This window comes from Mugil cephalus, chromosome 2 (genome assembly GCF_022458985.1).
Source record: "Mugil cephalus isolate CIBA_MC_2020 chromosome 2, CIBA_Mcephalus_1.1, whole genome shotgun sequence".
Classification (NCBI taxonomy): domain Eukaryota; kingdom Metazoa; phylum Chordata; class Actinopteri; order Mugiliformes; family Mugilidae; genus Mugil; species Mugil cephalus.
In genome coordinates, this window is record NC_061771.1 from 23,729,838 (window position 1) to 23,746,990 (window position 17,153).

The 17,153-nt window shown below is 45.1% G+C and overlaps 1 protein-coding gene across 5 annotated transcripts in view; it reads left to right on the plus strand.

The window, feature by feature from the left end:
* tbc1d1 (TBC1 (tre-2/USP6, BUB2, cdc16) domain family, member 1) overlaps positions 1-16,553 on the plus strand; it is a 48,680-nt gene extending 32,127 nt beyond the window's left edge. For all 5 annotated transcript variants that reach the window (XM_047578844.1, XM_047578846.1, XM_047578845.1 and 2 more), the window contains 8 exons: positions 2,834-2,995; positions 4,247-4,405; positions 5,858-5,958; positions 6,094-6,237; positions 8,458-8,617; positions 9,488-9,657; positions 14,721-14,897; positions 14,987-16,553. In XM_047578844.1, the coding sequence (XP_047434800.1) occupies positions 2,834-2,995; positions 4,247-4,405; positions 5,858-5,958; positions 6,094-6,237; positions 8,458-8,617; positions 9,488-9,657; positions 14,721-14,897; positions 14,987-15,292 (1,379 nt within the window). In that variant the 3' untranslated portion in view covers positions 15,293-16,553. The remainder of the gene's footprint in view (positions 1-2,833; positions 2,996-4,246; positions 4,406-5,857; positions 5,959-6,093; positions 6,238-8,457; positions 8,618-9,487; positions 9,658-14,720; positions 14,898-14,986) is intronic.
* The last annotated feature ends 600 nt before the right edge of the window (positions 16,554-17,153 follow it).

The following is a 17,153-nucleotide window of genomic DNA, read 5'->3' on the forward strand; positions in this document are numbered from 1 at the left end:
CAATACTGTGTTATTACAGTCACCGTTAACACAAACACTGCAGCGCACGGCGTTGTAGCGCCCCTCCCACTGTGCATGCAGCAGTGGCTTATAAAAGTGAAGTGAAAACTTGACAGTCTAAATAGAAAGATGACTCTTCATGTAAAAGCACCTCGTATTATTTAACCACAATACACTGCCAGGCCCTCGCATGGTTATATTGAATTCGCCGGTCTGTCTGTTAACGCCGCTGGATTACACGAATAATCTGGTTTCTCAACAGCGAGGCAAACCAGTCCGTCTTTACAGGCATCTCTGGCACCTTGCCTCCGCCAGCCGCGCGCCCCGCGAGGTTAGGTTATCGAGTTCACACCTGCTTTTCTTTCTTTCAAAATCGTAGAGCCGCCGCAAATTATACACACCGCGCATCTGTGTGTGCTTGCCGCTGGGCATATCGAAAGGGCGTGGCGAAATCACCACCTCGTCGGTGACCTAGTTGGCTCGCGCCTAGCTCCACAAAACACACACCCCAAACTTACCTGTGATGTTAAGTCACGCCCAACACCCAACGCGTCGTCTGTCGCGCTAATCGTGACGATTGGCTGTGCAGCCACAGTCGCACTTTATTCAACTTTTCTTTCTCCAGAATATATGTTTTATTCCTCCCACAGGGTGCGCTCCACCTTCATGTTCGTTATTCGTCTGGGTGGAGCTCAACAACCCCCCCCCCCTTCTCCATCCTATCTTTTTATCTCTCTTGCTGCCGCCAGCTTTATGGGTCAACTGTGAGAGCGTGTGCACACTTCTATAAGTGTGTGTGTGTCTCTTGGCCTCAGGGTGGGGTATCCTATCCTGTTGTGTGTTATCAGGGGTGGAGTGTTCCGGCAGCAGAGAAAGGGAGAGAAAGCGGAGAGTGGGAGGCGAGGAGAAAGAGAGAGCGGCTGGCTGGGCCGCCGCCAGCGAGCCGCTCTCGGACGGGCTAGACTCTGCTCGCTCTAGACGGGTGATAAGACAGACGAGCGCAGCCACTGCCCCGCCGACAGCATCTATTCTTACTCTGGGTGTGTCGGCTATTTGCTCCGTCCAAGTTCTCTTCCTTTATTGTTCAGGCTTCGGCTTCCAGGTCACTCCCGCTACTTCTGCCTTTGATTCTCGAGGCTGTAATTTTACAGCGCTTCATTTAAAAAAAAAAAGTATTCGGGAATCTTCAAATTCTCTGAATCTGGTTTAGTTTTGTGCAAAACAGCCTCGAATAAGTGTAATTATTTTATTACGTCTGAGGTGTAATCGAATCGCTCCAGTTCGCTTTTCGTCAAATGTCGTCGGGACAAAGCTAATTTTCGCCCCGTTCGCTACACACCTAACATACCCTGTTTCCTGGAAGGTGCCGGGATGTGACCTGCTGTGTCCGTCCTTTCCCGTAGTAGTGATATCACTGTCCCCCGAACGCGGCCAAGTCGCAGCTGGCCGCTGGGTGGACCTCGCTCATGAGCGGAAAAGGGTGGGGGCGTCCACAGGGGAAAGCCGCGCCAAAGCGAGCGCCTTTGATGGACGAGCGCGCGATTTGACGGTGAAGAAAAGAGTCGTCAGAAATGTGAGAGAGGGGAAGAGATGGGTTGTGGGTTAAGAGATTAGGGGAGGGAGAGAGAGGAAGGGTGTTGTCAAAAAAGAGAGGAACAGATGAGGGTTGCTGGGTGTGCCCTCACCTTCTTTGATCGCTGGTGTCAACACGTTGCAACGGAATTCACAGTTTCTGTGTTTGTTTGCTTCGTGGGCCCTTTATCGATCGCAAAGTCCAGGGGAAGGGTTTACCCCATGCAAAAAAAAAAAGAAAAAGAAAAAACAAATCACACATCAGGGGCGGTGTTGCGATTATAAATCACACATTGCATTAGACAATTATTGATAATTCAGCGTTCGGTATTATGCGCGTACGTGTCAAACTGTCGAATTTCTGAATAGACCTGTTTTTGGCGGCAGACATTTTTTGACTTGTTACTGAAAGCGCAGATGTTTTAATGACGGCTGCATTCCACATGTGGGAGGTCCTGCTATTGTGAACGCTGGTCGTGGCTTTACTGGAACACTTAGTGGACCTGAGCCATAAATGTTCCTTCAGTATTAAATCTGTACTTTCCCCGCAGTGGCAAATCAAAATGTCTGCCTTTTGGGAAAAAAGAAAAAAAAAAAAAAGTTGTATGACTGGATATAATAAAAATTTCTATGCTACATGGCATAAAGTTCCCGAGTTTGTTCATTCCAGCTATGCTGGATGCTGTGGAGTGTCTTACAGGAGGCCATCCCTCTTGGCCGTCGTGCATCGAATGCAGAGCTTGTGCATTAAAGAGGTGACGGTAACAGCAATGTGCACCGATCAGCCACAACATTCTTTCATCGTGTAAAAGAAAAAAGGCATTTGTGTGGATGTTACTTAGACATGTGCCTTGTCCAGATCAGCCCCGTAGCGACGACACTCTGCAGCGACTCCCCTCGGCCTCACAGAACTCCCAGTTGAAAGGATGGTTGCGAATTATCAAAGACGGTTTTTAATCAGCTTTAAATGCTCTGGTTATTGGTAGGACCACTGGCATGCCACAACAAAGAGCGTGTGAAAGTGAGTTCTAGCGATTTGTGAAAGTGCACGAGTGCACCGAGAGGCTCGTGTTGAGTGCAAAAACCAAACCGAAATTAGAAAGACAGCAGCAGCGCACACGCGGGAGCTAAAGTCACCCTCCAGAACGGTGGCCTGTGACAGCGGCGGCTCCTCGGCTTTGCACAGCCTGCAACAAAAGACACCAGGGTGCAGGACTTGCTGCATTACTGACATATATTCTTTGTGTGTTAATGTCTGCAGCCTCAGAGAGCGATCTGCAGAACAAGCGTCTGAAGTTGGACTATGAGGAAATCACACCGTGTCTGAAGGAGGTCACTCTGGTGTGGGAGAAAATGCTGGGAACTTCTGGAAGATCAAAGGTCAAATTTGACTCTGAGACCATACATGCTGCCGTTGCGCAAGGTACACATTTGGCTCCGCACATACGTATATCAGTTCTTCATGGATGTGTGTGTTCTTTCGGCAGGTATTGGCAAATATTGACCAAAGCTTAATGTATAAAACTCCAAAACTGAAAATATGTTTTGTCATTTTTTTACTTTCTTATCGTCTGCCTCAGCTCGGAGCCCTTTCAAAACACAGCAAACGGAAAGATCACGAATGCAATAAAATGTTTTTATTCCAATGTTTGCAGTCACAGTAAAAATCAGTGCGTATTCCCCTTCAACAGTTTTACTGCTCTGAGTCTCTAAACGAGGGCTTTCTCTTCAGTCCGTTTTCTAGTATCAGCACGTTTTTCACAGAGAACAGAAAAGTTAGCCCAGATTGCTCTGAACAAAAATAAAAAGAAGTATCTTAAACTAGTTTCTCCACAGCTTCTACTACTAGCCTTGAGCTGAATAGATAAAAAACAAGTTTGAGATTTTAGGAAATAGGCTTGTTGGCAGAGAACTTGGTGAGGAGACTTATACCACTCATGTTTGCCTGTTCAATATTTTGCTAACTGTAGCCATCGAGCAACTGCTTAGCTTAGCTTAGCTTAGCTTAGCTTAGCTTAGCTTAGCTTAGCACATAGACTGACAAATGGAGGGAAACTTTCCAGTTTGACTCCAGACAGTAATAAAATCGACATGTCTGCACAACTGAAGCCTTTTAATAAAGACATTATTACAGTAGAGGGAAAAACAAGAATCGCTCTTGAGCAGTCGCCAAATGTAAATAAAGATTCCAGGAAGCTGATTATCATAGTGTAGCCAACTGTAAAAGGCCAAGTCATGTCAATTTTAACGGTTGACTAAATTTTATTCGTTTGGTCATTGTTATAGTTAAACTCACAGCCATGAAAGTGACATTGACTGTTTTGCCTGAGTCTCTGTTGGAGGATAAACAAAATGATGAGACTGTGGTTGTACTTGGCATCTTCATACGTTAATACCTGTAAATCTTTTGTACAACACTGTCTTTAGGCGAACAAACCACTTCCTGTCTGAAACTAATTACTCCGCCGATGTGAGGTTTTGTTTTTTGTTTTTGTTTTTTTTAAAGTTCTTTCATCGTCATCTTTTCTGCAAATTTAGCAGAGTTTTGGTAAATCAGGACCGTCAGTCGTCGGAATAGATTTTGCTTCGCGCCTGTCAGTTAGCGTGTTAGCACGCGGCGGTTACCTTGTACTACCGCGCCCTTGTGGTCCTTCATCTCTGTCATCTCTGACAGGCGTCCCGAGGCAGCATCGCGGCGAGATCTGGAAGTTCCTCTCCGAACAGTACCTGCTCAGACAGACGGTCCCTTCCCGACCCCCCTCCAACCACACTCCGTACAAGGAGCTGCTGAAGCAGCTCACCTCGCAGCAACACGCCATCCTCATAGACCTGGGTAATACACACACACACACACACGAGCGCACATAGATACAACAATTTATTTGTGGCTGATATAAACATTAGCGATAAGTCAGATTGTGACTGTGATACACCTTTATACTGCAAGTAAAGTTGTGCAGCTGGTTGTGTGTGCATGAGGCGTGCTAATTATTTCCTGCAGAGTTTTTTTTATAGCATTTATTGGTCAGATGCAATCGATACACCGCGAATGACGCAGATGTCGAATAAATATTATTATTATCCTCGCTGTTTTGTTTTTTTTTTTTCGGGGCGAGCGAAAAAGATTTAATTGGGTTTTGGATCGAAGCGCTTCGACAAATTTATTTTCCTCCAACCTCGTTTTAACACTTTCACCCTTAAATGTATGCTGCACCTCCCACCCAGAAACCCGCAACCACTCACTACCTACACCCCACCCATGTAACACCCACATACATGCATGCATACATACATAGGCACATCCACCCACACTTGCATCCCTGTAGCACTTACCCTCCCGCCTTTCTGCTGTTGACCCTGTGCCTTTCATCCGCCTATCGTGTTATTCACAATACATCAAAAAAAAAAAAAAAAAAAAAGAAGGTAACAGCTAGCGCACTGACGCTTTCGTCTAATAGAAAGGTGTTATGCGCTTTAAGATAAACACACAGTCTTTACAGCACCGAAGCGTCTCGGAGGTATGCAGGTAGAAAATGCATACGCTTCGCATAAACAAGCAGGAGGCTGCTATCAGACTTCAGGCGCTCCTACTGCGCACACACACACACACACACACACACACACACACACACACACACAAACACACTTTCCTTCAGGCAGGGGAGGGAGCCGTGGCATTACGTTCGAAAACATAAAGCCCCAACAGTGCATTCCACATGTATACGCTCACACCGTCCTCATTGTCATCTGCAAGCCCCCACAATCGCACACTATAAGTCAAGAAGTCCTCCGTCCCAAAACGCACACACCTGCCAATTATCAGACCGCCCACATCTTTTTTTTTTTTTTTTTTTAAGGATCTCAGGCCTCATTATCTTGTCACATTGAATGGAGCGTGTCCCGTTCGGTGTTAAAGTTCTATAATACGAAGTATTTGTATAAAACCGCACTCATGCGTGTGAGTGTTTTTAACCCGATCTTTTAACCCGATGCTGACTTGGAATGAATCGACACGTGCTCGGGCACTGAGCGTTTTTTCGTGTCAATAGCCAAGTGTGAAGCCTCACATCCTAAGGCGAAGTTCAGTCTGCACCCTGTGTTCCAACACGTGTAGACACCCAGAGGCTTCTGTATCTCATGGATCGTTCAAAAGCCCCGAGAGCTTTTTTTTTTTTTTTTTTTTCCCCAGGAGCCTGGCAGACAAACTCCATTAAAACACCGTTTGTTGTATATCAAATAGCGTTTCGCGCTCATTCTGATCCGTGCTCTATCTTTCTGTTCGCAGGTCGCACTTTTCCCACTCATCCGTATTTCCAAGCCCAGCTGGGGGCAGGACAGCTGTCTCTGTATAACATACTGAAAGCGTACTCGCTGCTTGACCCTGAGGTATCGGTGCAATTCTTCTGTGCATTCGCTTTCGTTTTTTTGCATGTTTCTCTCCCCCCCTCACTTCGATCAGATAAACCGTCAGCTGTCTTTACGGTGTTGCGGACATCAAACTTGTTATTATTGTTGTCGTAGGTGGGCTACTGCCAGGGCCTGTCCTTCATTGCTGGAGTGCTGCTTTTGCACATGGGGGAGGAGGACGCCTTCAACATGCTCAAATTTCTAATGTATGATGTAGGGCTGCGCAAACAGTACCGGCCCGACATGATTATCCTGCAGGTAAAATGCACACACACACACATTCCTTAACTTCTTACCCTAACCCTCACTGTATCTGCCTAACCCAAACCAAACATGTGACCTTTGTACTAAGTATTACACTGGTATTTAATGAGAGATCAGCCCATACCATACTGCCATCCTTCCCCTTTACAGAATCTGTCTTTTTTAAACGTTCCTCATCTGTCATTTTATCAGTCTCACACCATCTATATTAAGTTTCCGGTGTCTCGTCTCTTCCTTTATGTTTTCAGAATTGGCGGCGATCCTCTTACCTTCTCCTGTTTAAACAAAAAAGAATTCCCACCAATGCTGTGGCACTTTTATTGAGGCTCAGATGAGGTTACCGATGCTTGGTTTGCATGGGAATTTAGTTGGATTAATACTCGACTCGAGCGGTTAATGATACTCCCGTCACAGGTACCTGCAGTGAAGGATTTCGGTTATAATTTAGCGTTGAGTTTCTCCTTTTTACAGCGACTCTAGACGGACGCGCTGTACGTGGTGGCGCAACATCGTGCTTGAACGCTTGAGCCCTCGCTGTCTTTTTATGTTCACATTCAGCTACTTATGCAGTTGAAAACAAGAAATGGAGGTTTGTGATAGTATCGTCCGTGATAGTATCATGAACGTCATCGTAATCTTGAACGGAAAACAAACAAAAGACGCATAGATGGTAAAGGAGAAGTTCGTGAAAGTCCCAATTCGTGCCTCAGAAGCCTGTCAGCAGGCAGGATTCACTCACGTGGCAATAACGTGATGTCCCAACAAAACACAGGCGGGTGATAGATAGTCTCACATGGAGGAAATATGCAGGAATCTCTGACGCCAGCAAATGAGTTAGTGGTGAAACGTGGGCCTATGTCACTACTCTTCTAATTCTTCTTCTTATTATTATATTATATACTATATATACTATACTACTATTATATACTGATTAGTTACGATAACATTACCATCATATCATCAGTACTACTGCCATCATCCTGCCACTGCACCTTATCTGCCTATGTTTTTATCTTTGCTTTTATTTTTATACCTCAGTATTTTATTCTATTGTATTTTATGGTATTCAAATACCCGACTGCTATGACGACCTAATTTCCCTTCGGGGACAAATATAGTAATCTATCTATTTATCTGGAATTGGTTTGGTTTTGATCTGACTGACACTGGTCAAATTATATAGTTATTTGGAAGATATGCTGAAAAACTGGTTCCGCCACTTACGAATGTAAAGAGATTACATTTTAAAGGATGTCGTTGGATTATCGTTATCGCAATTTGTTAAAAAAATAATTGGATTTTTTTTTTTTGCCCATATCGTCCACCCCAGTGGGACGTTTGTTTACTAAAAAGGAGTCTATTGCAGAAGTAGTGTTTGCACCATAAACTGTATATAACTATGGACAACATAACCCCACTTCCTAGCATTGGCTAAACTATTTTCCCAGGGATACAGGCCGTGCCATCTTGCAACTTTAGAGCTGACGGCAACCTCCGCCCATGTGGAAGTTCAGAAAGCTGCAGTTTATCAAGTGGAGCAAATCCCCATAGACCCCCATGTTAAAAACTCAACTCTAATAACAACAACTTCATTCGTTAGTCTTTAACAAGAGTTGGGTGGGCAGGTCTCAATGTCCCAGCTGCTTTAGCTCCGCCCCAATATGACCTCCATATCTATATTTGGAGTATTCAAATGTGGGCAGAGTAAAGCATCCAACATGTTGCTGTGTGTCTGCACAGTAAAGCCTGAGAGTTGAGCCACGCTGAGTCACGATACCAATGACTTGCCCACACTTCTGCCAGACTCATTTTCATTTAATTAATACTGAGGTTTGCTCCACATCCTCCTGTTACAAGCAAATGTTGGCTTATACACGGTTCTTCTTTTTTAATTATTTGAGCAGCCGGACACCAGGGGGAGCTCTACTTGCTTTGGTTTCACTTCAAAAGAGCAGTTCTGTCATCCATCTTTATGCAGTCTAAGATTTTCATAGTTATGTCGTCAAGTCTTCTGTGAGCTAGCTTAATGTAGCCTTAGCCTCCACCTGCATCACGAACTTAAAGGAGCAAGAGCTGAGTTTGTGGCGTAGCTACCACGGACCCCCCAGCGCATTAATGCGGAGCAAATCCTTCTTATAACGCAATGTATAAAAATAATAAAAGCACACCGAGCGTCGCACCAGTAAAAAGTCTATCTCCGGTCGTTCATCTCAGATTCAGATGTACCAGTTGTCTCGGCTGCTCCACGACTACCACCGAGATCTTTACACCCACCTTGAGCAGCAGGAGATCGGGCCCAGCTTGTACGCCACCCCCTGGTTCCTCACCGTGTTCGCCTCGCACTTCCCCCTCGGCTTCGTGGCCAGAGTCTTTGGTGAGTCTTAGACCCCCCCTGCATTTCTGCACACTTCTGTATTTGCAGAACACACCGTTGGCTGTGCTCTGTCATCACGCTACTCTGTGAGAATCCCAGAACCGTTGATAGAAGCAGAATGATGTGTAGTTTCTCTTTAAAAATGTTTTCTTAGTCTCTAACAGTGAGCCGCATACATACACACATATTTGATATTAGGTAAGTCAGTTACTGGCCATTGTTGTCTGTGTAAATACCATCACACCCACAGTTGCTATATGATTTTTTTTTCCTTCCTATTTTGCTTTTCTCTCCCTCATTCCTTACTTACTGTTTTTTTTTTTTTCATGCTTAATTTCATACATGGTGTTTAGTCACTGAACCAGACACACTGGCTCCTCGTGCTCATCTGAGCGTAACCCGTGGGTTTGTGTGCGCGCGTGTGTGTGTGCGCGCGTGTGTGTGTGTGCGTGTTTAACACTTGAAGGGCATCGTGTTTGCTTTGTCAAGTCTTTGATATCACATGTGGAGCTCACACACCTTTGCTCCCATTCCTTAATCTTGTGTATGATCTCATGCAATCCTGCCTAACCCACACCACACCCTGATGCATTCAAAGCACACATACAAACACACACCACCTCTGATTCTCTCAATTTAACCTGGCCTATATTTATGTTTGTTTAAACTGTGTTACTGACGTCAAACCAACCATTTCCATAGAAAAGGCATTAAGTCACAAATAAATGCAGTAATCTTCGCTGTCAGCACCTGTCATCATTTGTTTTACATGTGGAATTAAAAGAAGGCATCTTAGGTAAAAGCCTCTTCCAACCTCGTTGTCTTGCATATCTTGATTTCTCCTGCGTTTCCCTTTGCATCTCCTTGCAGATATGTTGTTCCTGCAGGGCTCAGAGGTCATCTTCAAGGTGGCCTTGAGCCTGCTGGGGAGCCACAAGCCTCTGATCCTGCAGCAGGACAACCTGGAGTCCATAGTGGACTTCATCAAGACGACGCTGCCCAACCTGGGCCTGGTGCAGATGGAGAAAACCATCAACCAGGTTAGAAATGCAGACGGAGTTGGTTATTTTTGTTCACTCAAAAATATAATTAAAAACAAAGAGAAAAGAGCCTTTTATTACTTCTGTATCCAAATTCAATGAAAAGACCAAAACTAACAATAACTTAATCTGCCTAACGTCCTCCAAACTTACAGTGGTACTTAACAAAACACAAATCCTCGAAAACGGGTTGAAAACGTATAGTTTCGTTTTTGATGCAAGCAAAAAAAATCACTAAAATACTTTAGAACAATTTGATGATGAAACCCTTTGTTGTCACTAGTTACAAGTACCAGCGAAATTAGTCATCAACCCGTCCCTACACATACAAAAAAAAAAAAAACATACATACATTTTTGACAAGGGGGCGGAGACAAGACAGGAAGACAGGGTATGGAAAAGACAGATGTCAAATGACATGAGGAGAAAAAAGCAACCCCCACTCTATGCTCCTGTGAGGAGAACAGTGTGGGAACATTAAAAAAAAAAACACCTCAGCAAAACTCAGGCCTTGCATCAGGGGAGGGGGTCAGTGGGAGGTGGGCGAGGGGTACGTGACTTGGGGAGGGGCAAGCAAGCAGCCATCCGTTCCTGCAGCCACCAGGCGCCGGATGTGGACCCGCTCGTCACACTGGGGGGTAAAAAAGCGGCGAAGACGTTGGATGTGGATGTGTAGCCAGCTGCAAAAGTCCCAGTCAGGGAAGTCCGGCTCCCCCCGATCCAGGCTTCTCAACGAAAAAATTGTGTCAATTGTGCGTTGAGAGAACAGTTTATCAATTCCCATTTCAATTTAAAAAAAAAAAAAAAAAAATGAAGGACTGTCAATAATAGTGTAGCACACGCAGAAACTCCGGGAACGGGAGGGTCAATGCACGTTCACACGAAATTATCAGAAATTTTATAAACGGCTCCCTTTTGTGGTACGCACAACCTCTTAAATGGAACTTTTTGATTGAGGGTAGGGTATGTATTTTTTTTTTTTTTTTGCGTAATTTTGTCCAAATTCAATAACAGCCTTTCAGCACATTGGAATTCAAGCGTTATGAGAGAACTTCTGTGCCTCTTCAGTAAATTCAGTTTTGTTCACGATAGAAAGGTGAAGTACTTTACCTGTGATTCAGCCATGGTGTGTAACTACATAATTTCTCCATGATGTGTGTGTTCATGGGGGAGGGAGGGAGTAGTGTATCTGCAGCATATAAACAAGAAGAGGGAGGAGGGGGAGGGAGGGAGGGGTGCAGTGCAGATTTGACAGACCCTTCCTTTAAGGAGCTGATTTGTGATGAGGTGGATGGTCGGTTAACGTGTCGTGATTTAGTTGTGTAGTTGTGTGACATTCCCTAACTGCTTCATCTTTTAATTACACCTGCGCCTTTCCGTCATTAAGTTGTGGCGTTCTCACAAATTACGGTAAATGTTATCAATGGAATGCAGGATATTATTTATTTTTTTTCCCAGGTAGAAACCACGAGCTCCTCCGGAGTTTCGTTTGGAGGCGCGCTGGACGTCATTCCATCGTCCTCACTCCCTGCGACGAGTCAGCCGACCTTTAACGCACATTTGCCGTCGACTTTCACTGTTTAGACAAACCGGAGCCGCTTTGTGAACAAGAATTTTTCCGCAGTGTCAATTAACTTTAGGCTTGAGCTCAGTTTTCACGTCGCTGCAGATGTGACGCTCGTGGCCAGGCTATTATGTGACAACCTGAAAACAAGCCACACCCGTCAAGTTTCCAAGTCGCCCGTCTCATGCTTTTAAACTTTATTTATGGGACACGCCTTGGAATCTTGGTTGACCCGATTAGAATTTGGCTTCGACACAATAACTCATATGCTAATTACTACGCACAAACAATTCGTGAGATTACGTGATTGCGTTTTATGTCCGTAGAGGTCATGGTCATTAAAACCCTGGATTGACGTGAAGCGCAACTTGATTGGTTGGTAGTTGACACCCAAAACCTCCCTACCTGACACTATCACAGACTCTTCTCTGGGGTTAAGTCAGGCAAGTGTACATATACACAGCTGCTGCAGTGAAACTTTGAACGCCTCATTAAATCACAAACAGAAGCGGTAATTCTAGTTGTACCCTGTATTTGTTTACCGTCAAAACTATGCTGAAGTAGCAGCCAGCAGTTCCTGTTTGTAATGTATCAGTGGATATCCAGATAAATCAACCTGCTGACTCTGACATACATTTTCTCGTGTGTCAATCTGAGGGTGGGTTTTAGTTTAGATTATCCACTGTTGCGCCGTGACTCTGCAATTATGTGTCTTATTTCTGTGTGTTCAGATTTGGCAGAGTGACTCTGAGGAATGGGATCACGTTTTCCCTTCCTGACAGATTTTTAAATGGCGCACATGCATTCACATTTGAAAGATTCTGGCTTTCCGTGTAATTCTGAATCGCGTGCAACCAGGGTTTCCCACCTGCTGTCGACTCTGAGAACCGTTCAGCCACAACATTATGACCACCGTCGGGAGGAGGAGAAGTAAATACCATTGGCCACTTTGTGACGGTCCGTTGTTCTACTGGGAAACTTTAGGGACTGCCATTCGTGTGGGCGTTAATTAGACACGTAGCACCCACCTAGATCAGACGGGGCACCGCCACCACATAGCAGTGACCCAGCAGGACACAGACACACACAAAAAACGGTTTAGTAACAACTAAAAAAAAACGTGAAAAACATCACAAGACCTCCATGTTCACTAGATCCAAAACTGGTGAAGTATCTGTGGGATGATCCACAGAACAGAGGCCCCCCTCCCCTCAACCCATATGAACCAAAAACCCTCCACTAACAACATCCTGTTTCCAGGCACCACAGGACACCCTCAGAAGGCCCATGTCCGTTCTCCGATAAGCCACAGCTGTTTTTGGAGGCCAACACGATATTAGTGAGGTGGTCATAATGTTATCCCTGATTGGTGTCAGTTAGGAAACCAGCCTCTTACGTTGTTAATAGCTATAAATAGCTGTCTGTTGTTTTAGTGGCCCTCAGTGTCCACAAGAAACGATCTCAAGTTCAACAAACAGATGTGTTTCAACTCATTGTTCAACTTTTTAGCTTTCGGCAAGAGGACAATGTCATCGCGCGGCAACGCAACGAGAAAATGGAAAAAACTACAACATGATAAGCTGCTTGAGTGACACGAGCTATCAGTGGGAGCCACACCCAGCGCTTTCTAGAGCAGCTGCTGGGTGGAGTATGAGTGAAGTCATTTAACCTTTACCTCTTGCGTCAGTAATTGGAAAACTACCGTGTGTCAATAACTTCAGGCTCAGGCGTTTGAACGCCTCCTGCAGCCAGCCCTCAGAGTTATGATCAGCCTTTTTATTGTGTGAATGATTTCACGAGTTTCAGTTTCAATTAAGTCGATGCCAAGAAGACAATTGCAGTTCACAGTGATGTGGTTTATTGTTTCCCCCTTGAGATGCACGGAGATGAAAGACGTTTCTGATGAATTGCTATCGAGGTACGCTAGGTATGCATCATGTAAAGTTTCTGCGATAACAAATGGGTACGAGTTAGATCCGCGGGTACTTTCCCTCCAGGCCCGTTTTTCCACACCAGGCTGTTTCTATGTTAGTTGTAGAGTGACTCACAGTTTCACCACCAAAACACACACACAGACACACAAAGAGTAGAGCTGGGAGTGTACGCACAGGATGTAAGTCCCTGTTTTCTACAGTGTGAAATTCATGGGTACGGGACGAAGTGCTAAGTATGTTTAATCTGTGTCCATGACACATAAACGGGGGGAATTCCAGCTCCACGCAGCTTTTTTTTTCCTTGTTTTGACCTGCATTCCTGTCGGTAGTGATAAGGTAACACTGTCACAGGTTAGCGTGATGTCATGCGCGTTGCATAGAAGAGTGAGCACAGTGCAATAAAAAGAGATTAAAGCCTTTAACAGTCGTGCATTTGTGGTGATAGTCTCCACCCTGCTGAAGACTTTCTCCCAGGAATGTGTCGGTTCCTGAACTGTTACCAGCCTCCTCGTAAATCAGGCTCTAAACCCGTTTTCGTCTCTCCTGTAAAGTTTTGACACAGTTTTCTAAAACAGCCTCAATTAGTAATTTTTTTAATTTTCCCGCCCCAGATGTTGCAGCTTTGTTTTACAAGTGTGAGCAAACAAAAAGCAAGAGAAGCCAGATTCAGTTCTTGTCAAAATACGACTCTGGTAACACGGACGCAGGGCGTTTTTTTAACTGATGAAGAGAAACGCCTCATTACAGTTAATAGTTAAAAGTCCGATAAACAATCAGAGTCATTTCGTTGTAAAGTAATTAAACTCAACAATCCGCGGATTGTCGGTGTTACTCTTTTGTGTATGGCTGCGTGCAATAAAGCCCTCCCAAATGATTTAATTGACCTGGCAGAACGAAGCAAACGCTTTTCACCCACGAAATCTTAATGTGCTAGAGAAGCTCTGGCTTGCACGCCAATTTGACGGCATTGCCACGGTGACAGATGCCAGCAGCTGATGTGCCCCTCCCCTGAAGTGTAACTATGCACTGTGACCACGCAGAGCTGTGATTGGTCCGCTTGGTACGAGCGTGTTCCTGTTTTAGTAGCAGTGGCCGATACTGGGAAGTAAATACAGGGCTGGTATCGCAGATACCGATAACTTTTTATTTAAAATGTCATAATCATTGAATAACTTTGTGACTTTTCCTTTAGTTCATCGATCTCATCACGTTAGTATCGATCTCATACCGATACTAGCCATGATGGTATCGATACTATCGATATTTAGTTTGATACGCCCAGCTCTACATTTTAGTATTTCTGGCTGATTGTTTTGGATCAATAAAGATGAAACACATTGAGGAAGCTGATGAGGTTTGGAGATACGAACATTTGTACGACTCATCTTAGGTGAATTATCGGCAAAAATTTGGCCAAAGTTTCAGTCACCATTGTTGAGGGTGAAGTCGACCGGCAAAATAGACACGAGCGCCTGGGTGGTGGTTTTACAGAGCGAGACTCAATGAGCCTTGAGACACTGGAGTTGGAAACTGAGTTTAATTGTTTAAATCGTGTTTGGTGTCAGGTCTGCGAGATGGACGTGTCCAAGCAGCTCCAGGCCTACGAGGTCGAGTACCACGTGCTGCAGGACGAGCTGCTGGACACGCCCCCCACCCTCAACCAGCACCAGCGAGCCGCCCAGCTGGAGAGGACGAACCAGAGCCTCCGACAGCAGAACCTCGACCTGCTGGAGGAGCTGCAGGTACCCCCCCTCCCCTCCATGCACGCTAACCAACACAGGAGCCACCTCCTCGTTCTGCTTTGATCATTTACACCTTCGCTTCAACACAGGTGTCCCAAGCTCGCGTCTGCAGCCTGGAGAGCCGAGTGGAGGCGTTGGTGCAGGCCGAGGGCCGGCTCCAGGAGCAGGTCACCGCGCTGGAGGAGGAGAAGGAGCAGCTGGCGACCACGGTGACGCGCCTCCAGGAGCTCCTCAGCAGCCTCGGCATACACTCCAACCAAGATGGACACACACTCCCCGCGGCGTCCGAGCAGCACGCGGGCGCCGCGGCGTCAAAGCTGGACGGCCGAGAGGGACTGGACAAACGGACGGTGGACGCCCTGCACCAAACGCTGCTTCTCCCGAAGGCTTCGTAAACCGCGTCTTATAATGTTACCGGATGGTAAGGTCGTCCAGAGAAGGAGACCCAGGACTCGAGACTCCTCCCACTTCCACAATATTTTAATAAAAAAAAAAGAGGAAAGACGGATGGAGGAGTGGAGATATAGCAGGAAGGATAAAAGAGAGAGAGAAAAATAAATGAGGCTTTAACAAATCTAAATATATGTGTGACTGAGATTCCCCAAAGATAGCACTGGTCCTCAACCGTAAAAACACAACAGTTAGATTTGCACCTGCCTTTACTGTTGCAACTTTAAACATATTCAAGTGTGTTTAGTTGCAACCAGATGAAAATGTCCAAAGACTCTATAGTAAAGAACAAGAAGCTAAAACAACAAAGACTCTGTACGCTATACAGTATTTTTTTTTTTTTTTTTTTTTTTTTTTTTTTTACTGATCGCTGTTACACAAAACGTTAAGAATCGATCCAAAGGAAAGTTGTGACGGGAAAGTGCGACGGAGGGACGGGTGAAGTAATAGACTTCATGACAAAGTGTTCTTTTCTCTAATAGACGTTGAGTTTGACATTAATGATGTTAGACCTTGGCTGGCGGCGCTCATATTCAGAGGTCCGAGGTGAACTATTTTTTGCCCCTTCCTCCGCATTGATAGTCTTCCACATGTGTTGTTTCCTGACCCGGTGCGTTTTGGACCTCATTTAGCCACAGTACCTTACAGGAAGAGCAACACAATAAATCCAGTCCATTTCACATCCTGTTTTTTCACCTTTGAGTGCACGTCGATTCATCTGTGTAGATGGGAAAATCTGCAACGCTAGCTGTCCCTTTCTAGTGTGTGTGTGTGTGTGTGTGTGTGTGTGTGTGTGTGTGTGTGTGTGTGTGTGTGTGTGTGTGTGTGTGTGTGTGTGTGGGGTGGTACAGACTTTCACCAGTCAGCTGCTCCAATTTACTGCAAAGGACAATTAGTTCTGAAACTTCACATAGAAAAAAAAAAAAAAAAACCTCTGATGTTGAGACAATCTGTCGCCTGTAAATCATTTACTGTATCCAACACACTGAATTCCTTTGACCCGAGCTGCAGCTTGGCGTGTTTGTTTATGAATGTTACCGTGTGTCCTCGCGCACTCCACTGATTGCAACAAAAACCTGTCGGTTTACACTGTAAAGACGTTTCGCTTTTTACCCTCGACTCTCTTTGCACATGTGTTGTGTTTTATTGATTATTACTGTTGTCGTCCTCCTGTACTTTAAAAATACATTTCATATTCTTTCAGCACGTCCGGAGCGAGATGTCCTTTTTTTTTTTTTTTTGTTTGTGCGAGTGTCTGCCGTGCGCGGTTGTGTTGCGACTGTTAGACTGTAGCACCTCCTGTCTAAACATGCCAGTCACTCTGACGGCTACGGGCTTGATATAAGGTTTCGAACATATGGAAAAGACACTGTATACGGTGTTTAACCCACAGACTTGTATTTGTCTCCAGCGGCTCCTCCTCCTCCCGAAGGTTGAAGGGAAAGAAAGCGTGCTCGGGCAAGTTGCGACTCCCATCGCGTACTGTAAGCGTGTATACACAACAGGCAAAAAACACTGCAACCGAAGACAGTTAAGGATCGGGGACATTTTTTTGTTTTTTTTTTTGTTCTCAAAAATAAAAATCTGATATGCACAGTGCGTTAGGGACTTTATACATTCCCTCCTCCTGACTTGTTAGTTGCCATGTGCACGTACACCCTCCTCTTGCTCCTTTGTTTTCTCCATTTTATAGGAATGCATCTCCTCCAAGCAATGGATACACAATTATACGGACATCTAAACATTCCTAGAGATCCAGCCGCTCAGGTCGGAGCTGCCTATTTACGTGGAAGTCACTGCACACGC